The sequence below is a fragment of the Oncorhynchus nerka genome, linkage group LG10 (assembly GCF_034236695.1).
Source record: "Oncorhynchus nerka isolate Pitt River linkage group LG10, Oner_Uvic_2.0, whole genome shotgun sequence".
Lineage (NCBI taxonomy): Eukaryota > Metazoa > Chordata > Actinopteri > Salmoniformes > Salmonidae > Oncorhynchus > Oncorhynchus nerka.
The window spans coordinates 44,723,032-44,738,704 of NC_088405.1; the positions used below are offsets into that span (position 1 = coordinate 44,723,032).

General features: G+C 41.2%; 1 protein-coding gene across 2 annotated transcripts in view; it reads right to left on the reverse strand.

Annotated features, from left to right (window-relative positions):
• Window positions 1–15,673, reverse strand: part of wdr11 (WD repeat domain 11) — a 150,314-nt gene that overhangs the window by 27,456 nt on the left and 107,185 nt on the right. For both annotated transcript variants that reach the window (XM_065023446.1, XM_065023445.1), the window contains exons 20-23: window positions 15,508–15,616; window positions 7,610–7,672; window positions 7,107–7,172; window positions 309–498 (exon numbers count right to left, since the gene is read on the reverse strand). In XM_065023446.1, coding sequence (XP_064879518.1) covers window positions 309–498; window positions 7,107–7,172; window positions 7,610–7,672; window positions 15,508–15,616 — 428 coding nt within the window. The remainder of the gene's footprint in view (window positions 1–308; window positions 499–7,106; window positions 7,173–7,609; window positions 7,673–15,507; window positions 15,617–15,673) is intronic.

Genomic DNA, 15,673 nt, shown 5'->3' on the forward strand with positions numbered 1-15,673 from the left:
CAAAAATGAAATACTGCCCCTAGAGTCTTAACAGGTTAACTCTCAAACACTGATGCCCACCTCCTTGGACGTTAACTAGAATAAACCCCTTGTAGAGACAACACATTGATTTGTTAGACCAGTGGATGCTGGTGTCACTTTAAATTGGAGGATGGGCTGATTGCAATTCCTGGAATGGTATCCGCATTAATTTAATTCCCGCCTTCAATGAGCCTGTTCTCCAATTTCTCCCTCAACCAGCTTCAGTGTGTTATACAAGGCACACTGCCTAATAAAAAAAACGTCCATTTGTCCATTCTTTCGCTCACCTGGAAGTAGAAGCTCTCACACAGGGTGTCGTGGTAGATGTCCAGGTGGCCCTGTGGGGTGGCCTGGGTCCCCTCGGCTGGGGTCTGGCCCTCAGGGACGGGAACACTGAGGTGGCGAGCCTGGGCGAACGACTGGAGGTAGTGGGCTGCCACCGTCCAGAACTGCAGATCCGACTCGTCCCCAAACAGCCTGCATTGGGACACAACCAGGCTAGTGTTCATTAGGCACGAAACAAAATGAAACGGAAAACAGGAAAGGATTACCTGTGAGTGTCCATTAAGGAACCCCTTGATTTGTTTTACATTGCAACATTTTTTTGTTGTTGCTAGGGTGTGCTTTATTGAAATCTGACATGCCAAGTGGATTAACAACAAGCTAAACTGTGTTTTGCTATATTGCACTTGTGATTTCATGTAAATTAAATATCTTTAGTCATTTAATTTGAATTTGGCGCTCTGCAATTGAGCGTATGTTGATGAAAATGATCTCTAACGGGATGGGTGCGTCAAGAAGTTAAGGCGGGTTTCTGAGATTTTCTGTACTCACACATACAGTCAATATGGAGTGACACAGTGTGGGGCTTAAAGACACACAGAGCCTGCAATAGTTACCTGCGTTCGAACCATCAAAGAACCGCCTCTGAAATATGTGATATTTGGCTTCTAAACGAGTTGGACAAATTGGGGTTTGGTGTCAGTATGTATCAGTTTGGTGTCAGTATGATATCTTATTGACTGATGGATGGTTACTTGATGGCTGACTTATCGTCCATTACCAATACGTTTAAACAGTGATGAAACAACACCAAACGGACATGCTGAAATCAACACTGAAAGTGTTGGCAAATGGCATCACCGTAGTCTCTAGGCCGTGCCTAGAGGAGATGCCCCACTTGACCGTAGCTCCCTCGGTCTGAACGCAGCGACCATGCTAATTGTAGGCCTGAAATGAAACCTGACTAGTAGTGATTTAATGATGCTTTGGACATATTGCTGCCTCTAGGTCACAGAGACACGCCATTTTTTGATGGGCTCATCGGGGGGAGGTTGGGTGGACATCAACGTGAAAAGATTGAATGGTCCCCTTCATATCCTAAAGGGGAAGTATGAACTTTACCATCAAATACGGCTGAAATCCAGAAATGTACAGGCTTAAATCCTCACAGAAAGGGAAACAAATGGCATCAGCCTAGTCTCTAGGCCATGTCGAGTTCAAGGAGATGCCCCACTTGACCGTAGCGAGTGTGCAAAAAAGTAGGCCCAAAATGAAGCCTGCCCTACATTTGAGGTGCTTTTTGGTGACAATGGCAGAACCATTAAGGCTAATTCAACCACAGGAACGTTCCCAAGATCCTCCCGATCTGTGAAAGCCTAACCTTGACCATGTGGAATTAACCCTTAACATATAAAACTGTCTTCAATGACAATCCATCAGGCCACTATGAGGATTACCCGTGTTGATTTTAAGCTCCCTGGAGCAACCAGAAGTGGTTAAATTGACCCTAAAAGTGCTTTTGATTTCACAAACTACAGTTAGTGAAAAACACTGCATTCAATCCTCTGTAAATCAGTCAGTTCTTAACGTAAGGACTTAGGATTATATAAAAGGATATGTGTTTACTTTCAGCTTCTGTGACAACCAGAAGCACCTTAAATTGGGGTCATAGGGGCTGTTTCGAAGTGTTATAAAGGTCACACACACCCACCCACCCAGGATGGAGTGACACAGTGTGGGGCTTACAAACACACAGAGCCTGCAATAGATACCTGCTTTCGAACCATCAAAGAACCGTCAGACCTAGAGCTCCAAAACTTTATAAACCTGTTCTAGAGCTTAAGTCGGTAGTGCATGGTGAGTTATGTGGCTCTAGAATGTTCTCAGACTGAGAAACAGCCTCGTCCATTTGCAATGTATTCAATTCATTTTTAACATCGCGAAAATGACGATATTTAGAAGAGACTGATCCTACACGTTTCTGGCTGATAGCTCTTTCACAGACCCTTTAGCAACCCAGAAAAAAAGTGGATTTTTAGCATTAATTAAGGTCGTTGCTCGGGCTCCGAATGTGACCATTTTGGATTCGGGTCGCCTCAGTTTGGCATATACATAATGTCAGAACTGGACCCGCAGCTCGAATGTAACTATGTTTTTGCAGGTTTTTATATGGTTTTACAGAAGGCGATATGAATTGTGGGCTGGCTCTGAAATACGTGACAGTTGGCTTCTAAAAGAGTTGGACAAAGTGAGTTTGGTGTCAGTATTATTGACTAATGGCTGACTTGATGGCAGTATAATATATTGGAATTGTACATTTTATATTGCAAATGGACAGCGTACATTTCCAATGTTTTTAATGAGGGATTTACCATCACCAAATGGACAGGTTGAAATCAACATCAACGAGTGATGGAGAGGAACCACTATCATTGCTCGGCCATCCCGAGTTGAACGAGCCAGTCAATTGGGCATTTCTGCAGTATATTAGAGCATGTCTAATAGTTGGTAAATGCCCATTGTAATGCATTGTAAGTGACCAGAGGACATGTCTTCAAAAAGTACGATCTTTGTCCCAATGAGCAGTGGCTTCTCCCTTGCTGAGCGACCTTTCAGGTTATGTCGATATAGGACTCATTTTACTGTGGATATAGATACTTTTGTACCTGTTTCCTCCAGCATCTTCACAAGGTCATTTGCTATTGTTCTGGGATTGATTTGCACATTTCGCACCAAAGTTCGTTCATCTCTAGGAGACAGATACCTGAATTCCTGAGAGGTATGACAGCTGCGTGGTCCCATGGTGTTTATACTTGTGTACTATTGTTTGTACAGATGAATGTGGTACCTTCAGGCGTTTGGAAATTGCTCCCAAGGATGAACCAGACTTGTGGAGGTCTACAATTGCTTTTCTGAGGTCTTGGCTGATTTCATTTGATTTTCCCATGATGTCAAGCTAAGAGGCACTGAGTTTGAAGGTAGGCCTTGAAATACTTCCACAGGTACACCTCCATTTGACTCAAATGTTGTCAATTAGCCTATCAGAAGCTTCTAAAGCCATGACATAATTTTTGGGAATTTTCCAAGCTGTTTAAAACTTCTTGTAACTTCATTTTTCGAAAAATAACGTTCCCAGAGTAAACAGGCTATTTTGTCAGGAGAAGATGCTAGAATATGCATATAATTGACAGCTTAGGATAGAAAACACTAAGTTTCCAAAACTGTAAAAATATTGTCTGTGAGTATAACAGAACTGATATTGCAGGCGAAAGCCTGAGAAAAATCCAATCCGGAAGTGACTCATGTTTTGAAAGCTCTGCGTTCTGATGCGTCCCTATTGAGCAGTGAATGGGCTATCAACCAGATTCATTTTTCTACGTATTCCCCAAGGTGTCTACAGCATTTTTACGTAGTTTCACACATTTATGTTGAAGAATGAGCGTAAGCGACTATATTGCGTAAGTGGTCACCTGATGGCTCTGAGTGATTCTTGCGTAAAATACAGAGGCAGCCATTTTTTCTCTCGGTCCTACTGAAAAGCCAATTGTCCCGGTGGATATATTATCGAATAGATATTTGAAAAAACAAAACTTGAGGATTTATTCTAAACAACGTTTGCCATGTTTCTGTCGATATTATGGAGCTAATTTGTAATATTTTTCGGCGTTTTCGTGACCACAATTTCCGGTCGATTTCTCAGCCAAACGTGAAGAACAAACGGAGCTATTTCTCCTACAAAAATTATATTTTTGGAAAATAGGAACATTTGCTATCTAACTGGGAGTCTCGTGAGTGAAAACATCCAAAGCTCATCAAAGGTAAACAATTTAATTTGATTGCTTTTCTGATTTTCGTGACCAAGTTGGACATAATGCTATGCTAGGCTATCGATAAACGTACACAAATGCTTGTCTTGCTTTGGCTGTAAAGCATATTTTCAAAATCTGAGATGACAGGGTGATTAACAAAAGTCTAAGCTGTCTTTGAATATATTTCACTTGTGGTTTCATGAATATTTTCTAGTAATATTTATGTCCGTTGCGTTATGCTAATTAGTGTCAGATGATGACAACGATCCCGGACACGGGATGGGTAGTTACAACAGTTAAAGACACAGTCAACTTAGTGCATGTAAAATTCTGACCCACTGGAATTGTGATAGAGTGAATTATCAATGAAATTATCTGTGTGTAAACAATTGTTGGAAAATTATACTTGTGTCATGCACAAATTAGATGTCCTCACCGACTTGCCAAAACTATAGTTTGTTAACAAGAAATTTGTGGGGTGGTTGAAAAACTAGTTTTAATGACTCCAACCTAAGTGTATGTAAACTTCTGACTTCAACTGTTTTTATCCCACTTAAGACATTCCTCCTCTCCAATCCTTACATCTTATGGTTCTACGGGGAAAGAGTAGCAGGATACTAAACCCTTATTACTCCCTTCAGGGGATCTGACCTCAACCCCTCCTTCACCTAATCCACAGATGTCCATCTGTCTCCCCTATATCAACACGTTGCTCTCCTCCAGTCCACCCAACACATTCTAAAGCCATCTGTCTTTCTATAGAGAACCATTAACATCTGACATAAAACCCAGTCTCTTTCATTCCTTATATTCTATGCTTCTTCTCTATCATTTATTTAATATCTCAATGTTCAAAATGTTGAATCCAACAATAGTGTGTGCCTTTCCAAATCTTGTCCAATCAATTAAATTTACCACAGGTGGACTCCAATCAAGTTGTATAAACATCTCAAGGATGATCAATAGGATGCACCTGAGCTCAATTTCGATTCTCATAGCAAAGGGTCTGAATATTGATGTAAATAGACTATTTGTTTATTTTTTCTTGCTAAAATGTCTAAAAACCTGTTTCGCCTTGTTATTATGGGATACTGTGTGTAGATTGATGTATTTAATCAATTTTAGTCAAGGGGTCTGAATACTTTTGAATGCACTGTATATCTTTCATGGCTCAAAGTGGAGGAGAAATTGACTTCATCCCTACTTGTTTTTGTTAGAAGTGTTGACATGCTGAATGCACAGAGGTGTCTGTTTAACCTCTTTCAGCTAGGGGGCACTATTTTTATGTTTGGAAAAATAACGTTCCCAATGTAAACGGCCTATTTCTCAGGCCCATATGCTAGAATATGCATATAATTGACAGATTAGAATAGAAAACACTCGAAAGTTTCCAAAACGGTCAAAATATTGTCTGTGAGTATAACAGAACTGATATTGCAGTTGAAACCTGAGAAAAATTAAACCAGGAAGTGGCTTCTATTTTGAAAGCTCCATGTTCCATAGCCTGCCTTCGCTGCATTTAAAGGGATATCAACCAGATTCCTTTTGCTATCGCTTCCTGAAGGTGCCAACAGTCTTTAGACATAGTTTCAGGCTTTTATTTTGAAAAATGAGCGAGAAAGATCGCGTCGGTGGATAGCTGGGTGTTCCCATGAGTTTTGCTTGCGCAACACAGTGTGGCAGCCATTGACTCTCCCTCTCCTACTGAAAAAGAGACAGTCCCGGATGATATATTATCGATTATATATTTAAAAACAACCTGAGGATTGATTATAAAAAACGTTTGACATGTCTCTGTGGACATTACGGATAGTATTTGGAATTTTCGTCTGCGTTGTCGTGACCGCTCGAGCCTGTGGATTTTTGAACATACCTCCGTTTGTTTGGCGCGTTATTTTGGATATAAAAATAATCTTTATGGAACAAAAGGAACATTTATTGTGTAACTGGGAGTCTCGTGAGTGAAAACATTCAAAGATCATCAAAGGTAAGCAATTAATTTTATTGCTTTTCTTATTTTCGTGACCAAGCTACTTTGATGCTAGGTGTTCATAATGTTTTGTCTAGTGACCGATAAACTTAAAACGCTTGGATTGCTTTCGCTGTTAAGCATATTTTCAAAATCTGACACGACAGGTGGATTAACAAAATGCTAAGCTGTGTTGTGCTATATTGCACTTGTGATTTCATGAATATAAATATTTTTAGTAATATTATTTTAATGTGGCGCTATGCAATTCAGCGGTTGTTGATGACAATTATCCCACTAACGGGAAAAGTAGTGTCGACAAGTTAATGTGTTGTGGAAATTGTTAAGAAATGTAATGTCATGTAATATTTTAAACGGTATACAACTGCCTTAATGTCACTGGACCCCAGCAAAAGTGGCATTGGCAGCAGCTAATGGGGATCCTTAATAAGAAAAATACACAGGTAAGCTAACGGTTACAGAAATCAGGAATGCAGACAGTCTCCATAGACCTCTATGTGTGTCAAATAAACACTAAAGTCAAGGTTGGTCACCTGTCTTTTCTAGTGTGTGGATTTTACTCTTGTTTTTGACTACTAATATAATTTCCCTTGTCATATCTCTGGATGCATAAGACTCACAGTTCAATGCCCAATTATAATAACTTGCAGAGGGACAAATAAAAAAAAGTGCCAGGTATTGGGTGAAGTCGCCCCTAAATGCTGATCTTGGGTCAGTTTTGAATTTCCCCAACTACTGGTTAAGGTTAGGATTAGGGGAAGGCATGCTGTTCCTAGATCTGTACCTAAACAAAACGTCACCCCAGAGCACAAGGAGGGGTGGGGTGTGTTTTGAGGGGACTGCAGGGCTACTTACAATGCCAAACTAGCCCACTACTTAGAATACAAGCTGTGTAGCCAATAAATTGCTTCATTACTAAGTGGTATGATAGTGTGGATATGTCGACAGGGATAGGAGAACAGGACAAGTTTTGTGCAGTGATGCCCGCTCCCTCCCTCACTCACCGAGACACCAGGAGGCAGCGTTGCAGCAGGTTGAGCTCGGGATCCAGCAAGACGCTTTTCATGTCACTGGGGAGCAAATCAAGGATCACGGAATCACATCACAACACAGAAACACGCAGACAGACAGACACAGATTAGGCTTCTTAACTAAAGCAGGCACAGTCTGGCACACACACATGCAAATGCACACCAAGATACAATCACACACACATACACACAACTATGCAGGACATCTAGACAAAAAGAATACCAGGAAACCTGGCTTCCACTGCTGGGGCAATCTGGATATCTACATTTGCTTCTCACACAGACAATGTGAGTGCATGCGTGTGTGACAGACATGCTGATAAATAGACCCCCATCACCAAATGTTGCTGTCACTTCATGTGTGAAAAAAACAAGGATGTCGTTATTTATGACAAATGCTTTAAATAGTAGCATTGACATATGTGTGTGTGTATGAGCGAGCGCATGTGAGAGTTTGTCGAAGAGCGATCACTCACTTGGACATGGAGTTGAGCTGTTCCTGGATCAGGCCCTTAATCTCATGTTTTTCAGTGTAATCCCTACAGAGAAAGAGACAAGGCCCAGATTTACAGATTTTCAGAATAGAAGTGCTGATCAAGGATCAGGTTCACATCTTATGAACTAAAAGGCCATACTTAGATCAACATTGTGTCTGGTCCCAGACCATTGAATTAGAAATTATAATACCAGAATATTAGAATAAGTAATTTAATAGGATCTCTATGAAATGTACAATTCAAATAATGTGTATCATATTAAAATTGTCCTGGGGTCAGATTGATATAGCACCTCAAACCCGTACACCCAGAGTGAAAATGAAGTGAAATAATCATTGCTACTATGCAAGTAACCATTTGGCTGTACTGTTTACACCTTCAGTAGAGACCCATCCACTGAGCAAGACTTATCAAAATATAGATATATAAAATTAATATTGATATGTGTGGTCGTAACATGATTTTGTGATATACCACAACAATATCATGTGACCGTATCAAGTATCTACCACATACATATATGGCGCATTCATCTGTTTATGTACTGTACAAGCGCACCACACTCAGTATCAACTCATGTTGCATGGCCTTAACTTATGTATGGAATACTATGTGATAAGTGCATGTTGGTGTGAAGGCATTTGGGCAGTGGTGTAAAGTACTTCAGTAAAAATACTTTAAAGTACTACTTAAGTATTTTTTGGTGGTATATGTACAGTAGTGGCCAAAAGTTGAGAATGACACAAATATGAATTTTCACAGTCTGCTGCCTCAGTTTGTAGAATGGCAATTTGCATATACTCCAGAATGTTATGAAGAGTGATCAGATGAATTGCAAAGTTCCTATTTGCCATGAAAATTAACTGAATCCCCCCAAAACATTCCCTGCATTTCAGCCCTGCCACAAAAGGACCAGCTGACATCATGTCAGTGATCCTCTCCTTAACACGTGTGAGTGTTGACGAGGACAAGGCTGGAGATCACCCTATCATGCTGATCGAGTTCGAATAATAAACTGGAAGCTTCAAAAGGAGGGTGGTGCTTGGAATCATTGTTCTTCCTACTTCAACCATGGTTACCTGCAAGGAAACATGTGCCATCAAAAATGGTTTCACAGGCAAGGATATCGCTGCCAGTAAGATTGCACCTAAATCAACCATTTATCGGATCATCAAGAACTTCAAGGAGAGCGGTTCAATTGTTGTGAAGAAGGCTTCAAGGCCCAAGAAAGTCCAGCAAGCACCAGGACCGTCTCCTAAAGTTGATTCAGCTGCGGGATCGGGGCACCACCAGTTCAGAGCTTGCTCAGGAATGGCATCAGGCAGGTGTGAGTGCATCTGCACGCACAGTGAGGCGAATACTTTTGGAGGATGGCCTGGTGTCAAGAAGGGCAGCAAAGGAGCCACTTCTCTCCAGGAAAAACATCAAAGAGAGACTGATTTGCTGCAAAAGGTACAGGGATTGGACTGCTGAGGACTGGGGTAAAGTCATTTTCTCTGATGAACCCTTTCCGATTGTTTGGGGCATCCGGACAAAAGCTTGTCCGGAGAAGACAAGGTGAGCGCTACCATCAGTCCTGTGTCATGCCAACAGTAAAGCATCCTGAGACCATTCATGTGTGGGGTTGCTTCTCAGCCAAGGGCTCACTCACAATTTTGTCTAAGAACACAGCCATGAATAAAGAATGGTACCAACACATCCTCTGAGACCGACTTCTCCCAACCATCCGGGAACAGTTTGGTGACAAACAATGCATTTTCCAGCATGATGGAGCACCTTGCCATACGGCTCGGGGAGCAAAACATCTATATTTTGGGTCCATGGCCAGGAAACTCCCCAGACCTTAATCCCCATTGAGAACTTGTGGTCAATCCTCAAGAGGCGGGTGGGATAAACAAAAACCCACAAATTCTGACAAACTCCAAGCATTGATTATGCAAGAATGGGCTGCCATCAGTCAGGATGTGGCCTAGAAGTTAATTGACAGCATGCCAGGGCGTATTGCAGAGGTCTTGAAAAAGAAGGTTCAACACTGCAAATATTGAACCTTTGCATCAACTTCATTAAATTGTCAATAAAAGCCTTTGACACTTATGAAATGCTTGTAATTATACTTCAGTATTCCATAGTAACATCTGACAAAAATATCTAAAGACAGTGAAGCAGCAAACTTTGTGAAAATTAGTATTTGTGTCATTCTCAAAACTTTTGGCCACGACTGTACATTACTTTACTATTTATATTTTGGGCTACCTTTACTTCACTACATCCCAAAAGAAAATAATGTACTTTTTACTCCATACATTCTCCCTGACAGCCAAAAGGTCTTGTTACATTTTGGCAGGAAAATTGTCCAATTCACAGACTTATCAAGAGAACATCCCTGGTCAACACCTACTGCATATGATCTGGCAGACTCACTAAACACAAATACTTAGTTTGTAAATTATGTCTGAGTGTTGGTGTGCCCCTGGCAATCCATAAATAAAACAATTAAATTAAATTGGGCTGTCTGGTTTAAAATAAGGAATTTGAAATTATTCATACTTTTGAAAATTACGTACATTTCAGCAATTCCAGTTACTTTTGCTACGTATGTACGTTAAAAAAAAACAAGTTTAGACTTTTACTCAAGTAGTATTTTACTGGGTGAATTAATTTTACTTGAGTCTGGGTAAGCGTAAACTAATATTTATAAAATATTTTTATCTGGACACTTTGTTAACCTGGAATTTTTCCTTATTGTAGGCTACTACCACTTTTAGTCTTAATCTTTACTACACTACTCACTGTTTAGCACGACCTCACATGTGAATCCTTAAAGAGATGGGTAGGGCTTGCTTAAGAGGGTGTGAACAATGCTGAATGGGTGGAGACAAAGTTAATCAACAATCAAAGCAGAATTACTTTCCCATTGTTCCTCAAAAATGTAGTGTATGATATACAGTGGGGCAAAAAAGTATTTAGTCAGCCACCAATTGTACAAGTTCTCCCACTTAAAAAGATGAGTCCTGTAATTTTCATCATAGGTACACTTCAACTATGACAGACTAAATGAGAAAAAAAAATCCAGAAAATCACAGTGTAGGATTTTTATGAATTTATTTGCAAATTATGGTGGAAAATAAGTATTTGGTCAACAGCAAAACTTTCTCAATACTTTGTTAAATACCATTTGTTGGCAATGACAAAGGTCAAATGTTTTCTGTAAGTCTTCACAAGGTGTTCACACACTGTTACTGGTATTTTGGCCCATTCCTCCATGCAGATCTCCTCTAGAGCAGTGATGTTTTGGGGCTGTTGCTGGGCAACATGGACTTTCAACTCCCTCCAAAGATTTTCTATGATGTTGAGATCCGGAGACTGGCTAGGCCACTTAAAGTCGCCCCAGAACTGTGAAAGGTGAGCCGTCCTCAGGAAAGGAGCTTATCAAGGCATCAGCTCAGGACCTTGAAATGCTTCTTGAAAGGGCTGGTAAGACACTCAAGGCCAGCTAGACAGATTTTGGGGAGAAAGAGAATGACCCGGGCGGTGTGTTTGGGATCATTGTCATGCTGAAAGACCCAGCCTGAGTTTGAACGTTTCATCTTCAATGCCCTTGCTGATGGAAGTTTGAGGTTTTCACATAGTTCAAAATCTCATGATACATGGCCCCATTCATTCTTTCCTTTACATGGATCAGTCGTCCTGGTCCCTTTGCAGAAAAAGAGCCCCAAAGCTGGCATGATGTTTCCACCCCCTTGCTTCACAGTAGGTATGGTGTTCTTTGGATGCAACTCAGCATTCTTTGTCCTCCAAACACGAAGACAGCAAAGTTGAGTTTTTACCAAAAAGTTATATTTTGGTTTTATATGACCATCCAAATGCTCTCTAGCAAACTTCAGACGGGCCTGGACATGTACTGGCTTAAGCAGGGGGACACGTCTGGCACTGCAGGATTTGAGTCCCTGGCGGCGTAGTGTGTTACTGATGGTAGGCTTTTGTTACTTTGGTCCCAGCTCTCTGCAGGTCATGCGAGAGGGAATTGAATACAAGGTAGTGGTCACTAGGTCCCCGGTGTGGTTCTGGGATTTTTGCTCACCGTTCTTGTGATAATTTTGACCCCAGGTCGGAGAAGTGTGGGGGATTTTTGAGATCTTGCGTGGAGCCCCAGATCGAGGGAGATTATCAGTGGTCTTGTATGTCTTCCATTTCCTAATAATTGCTCCCACAGTTGATTTCTTCAAACCAAGCTGCTTACCTATTGCAGATTCAGTCTTCCCAGCCTGGTGCAGGTCTACAATTTTGTTTCTGGTGTCCTTTGACAGCTCTTTGGTCTTGGCCATAGTGGACAGGTGTCTTTTATACTGATAACAAGTTCAAACAGGTGCCATTAATACAGGGAACGAGTGGAGGACAGAGGAGCCTCTTAAAGAAGAAGTTACAGGTCTGTGAGAGCCAGAAATCTTGCTTGTTTGTAGGTGACCAAATACTTATTTTCCACCATAATTTGCAACTAAATTCATTAAAAATCCTACACTGTGATTTTTCTCATTTAGTCTGTCATAGTTGAAGTGTACCTATGATGACAATTACAGGCCTCTCATCTTTTTAAGTGGGAGAACTTGCACAATTGGTGGCTGACTAAATACTTTTTTTGCCCCACTGTACCATTTTTTAGAGCGGACTCTACTTTTTACCAATGTAAAAAAATCTATTTCAAATGTTGCTACATAAGACCAATTTGAGCCAGTCAATTACATATGGATATGGCGATTTTGGGATGTCAACAAGCCTCATACAAACGGAGCTGCTAATAGCCCAGCTGTTATAATTTCCTAGACTGGCTGTATTTAATGAATATTATGATATTTTTTAAATATATTAATATAATAAAAAAAAACATCTTGACATAGGTGAGAAAGCCAAAGAGGGCATGCTGGCTTAGCAAGATACATAATCAGAACCCTGACAACTCAAAAGAACTTTGGCGAGGTGAGCATTTAGCCGTCATACACGCCAATGTGTATGTCTGAACCTCCATGGTGACCCATGTACAGTTGAAGTCAGACGTTTACATACACCTTAGCCAAATACATCTAAACTCAGTTTTTCACAACTCCTTACATTTAATCCAAGTAAAAATTCCCTGTCTTAGATCAGTTCGGATCACCACTTTATTTTAAGAATGTGAAATGTCAGAATAATAGTAGAGAGAATGATTTATTTCAGCTTTTACTACTTTCATCACATTCCCAGTGGGTCAGAAGTTTACATAAACTCAATTATTATTTGGTAGCATTGCCTTTAAATAGTTTTACTTTGGTCAAACGTCTTGGGTAGCCTTCCACAAGCTTCCCACAATAATTTGGGTGAATTTTGGCCCATTCCTTCTGACAAAGCTGGTGTAACTGAGTCAGGTTTGCAGGCCTCCTTGCTCGCACACGCTTTTTCAGTTCTGCCCACAAATTTTCAATAGGTTTGAGATCAGGGCTTTGTGATGGCCACTCCGATACCTTGACTTTGCCGTCCTTAAGCCATTTTTCCACAACTTTGGAAGTTTGCTTGGGGTCATAGTCCATTAGGAAGACCCATTTGTGACCAACCCAAACAAGTATTGATGGATATGGAGAATTTTTCAAATATGATTATGATAAGTATTTTTTTGTCATTATCAGTGATCGGGGAAAAAAATATTTTCAGCTGCCAGCTCACATCTCTCTTTCACTCAAACAGTGACCGTGTGCTCTAAACAACTATTGGTTAGTTATTTTGCCTGTAAAGAAATGGGTGTGTATATTGGTTGAGCTTGCTGTACCAATTGGATTAGAACAAACTGCTTTCCCCACACAGACAGACACACGAGGATGGGCATTTCTTTCTCTTTTCTCTCCCTCCCTCCCACTCGTCTCAGGGCAAAAGTCTCCCCTTCTCCAAACATTGTGTATGAATCAGAAATTGTTTCTAGTTATTGTTGTTCAATCTATACTGATCAGTAATAAACGCAACATGTAAAGTGTTAGTACCTTGTTTCATGAGCTGAAATAAAATATCCCAGAAATATTCCATATGCACAAAAGGGTTATTACTCTAAAATGTGCAGTTTTGTCACACAACACAATGCCACAGATGTTTCAAGTTTTGAGGGAGTGTGCAATTGGCATATATGATTGCAGGAATGTCTACAAGAGCTGTTGCCAGTTAATTGAATTGTTCATTTCTCTTCCATAAGCCGATTCCAATGTCGTTTTAGAGAATTTGGCAGCATGTCCAACTGGCCTCACAACCGTAACCACACCAGCCCAGGACCACCACACCGGTCTTCTTCACCTGCGGGATTGTCTGAGACCAGCCACAGACAGCTGATGAAACTGAGGAGTACTTCTGACTAATCAAGCCCATTTTAGGGAAAAACCCAGTCGTGTACATTAGCGGGTAGCTGTTGACGAGGAACAAATTACACTGTGGGGAAAGACTGACTAATTGGGACGGCACTTCACCCTCGTAACGGACCATGCAGCACTGGTTTGGATGTCACGGAATAAGGACAGTAACGCCTGGTCACCCGCTGGTTCCTATCATTACAGCCCTTTGCTTTCTCTGTAATCCACAGATCAGGTGCAGCCCATGGACATGCCGATGCCTTCTCGAGGAGGGATGCTGGATCACCCCTCCCTCTCGGTCGGAGCTAGGGGGGGGGGGGGGGCAGATGGAAGAGAGAGGTAAGGGGGGTGGTGATTGAAGGAAAATATCTTGCAGCCCGCTGGCTCATAGTACACACAAAACACCAGTCTCAACCTCAACAGTCAGGAGACTAATCCTGGATGCTGGCCTTCTAGGCAGAGTTCCTCTGTCCAGTGTTCTTTTGCCCATCTCAATCTTTTCGTTTTATTGGCCAGTCTGAGATATGGCTTTATCATTGCAACTCTGCCTAAAAGGCCAGAATCCTGGAGTTGCCTCTTCACTGTTGAAGCTGCCAGTTGAGGACTTGAGGTGTCTGTTTCTCAAACTAAACACTCCAATGTACTTGTCATCTTGCTCAGTTGTGCACCGGGGCCTCCCACTCCTCTTTCTATTCTGGTTATGGCCAGTTTGCGCAGTTCCTTGAAGGGAGAAGTACACAGCATTGTACGAGATCTTCAGTTTCTTGGCAATTTCTCGCATGGAATAACCTTCATTTCTCAGAACAAGAATAGACTGACAAGTTTCAGAATAAAGTTCTTTGTTTCTGGCCATTTTGAGCCTGTAATCGAACCCAGAAATGCTGATGCTCCAGATACTCAACTAGTCTAAAGGCGGCTAGTTTTATTGCTTCTTTAATCAGGACAACAGTTTTCCGCTGTGCTAAAATAATTAAAAAAGGGGTTTCTAATGATCAATTAGTCATTTAAAATGATAAACTTGGATTAGTTAACACAAGTTGCCATTGGAACACAGGAGTGATGGTTGCTGATAATGGGCCTCCGTACGCTTATGTAGATATTCAATAAAACAATCTGACGTTTCCAGCTACAAAAGTCATTGACAACATTAACAATGTCTACACTGTATTTCTGATCAATTTGATGTTATTTTAATGGACACATTTTCTTGTTATTCTAAGTGACCCCAAACTTTTGAAAGGTAGTGTATGTGTTCATGAGAGACCTTCCATAGAGGGGTCATAATCGTCCGTAGGCCAGACCGTTCGGACGCTACAGACGTTTCTGTGAGAAGATCGACTTTCAGATTGTGTCAGGGTCTGACAAAAACCGCTGTAGCTCTGCCACCTTGTACCGCAGATGTGGAAGGCCATTATTGTCGGATGCTCAAACAGACAGATTTATATGGGGATTTTGTTATTACGCTAAATAGACTCAAGAGGGTTAATGTGGGACCCATTTAGAGCTGATACGTACACTTGTGTGATGTCCATGGTGAATGTGCCAGACCAGGGCTGCAGCAGGAGGAAGGCCTTCAGGGTGAGGGCAGCACGGGGGAGCAGCAGGTATGGACACCACACAGGATCTGAGGGGGTTAGAGGTCAAAGTTTACAGGTCCAAAGAGCATTAGGAAGTTGGGGTA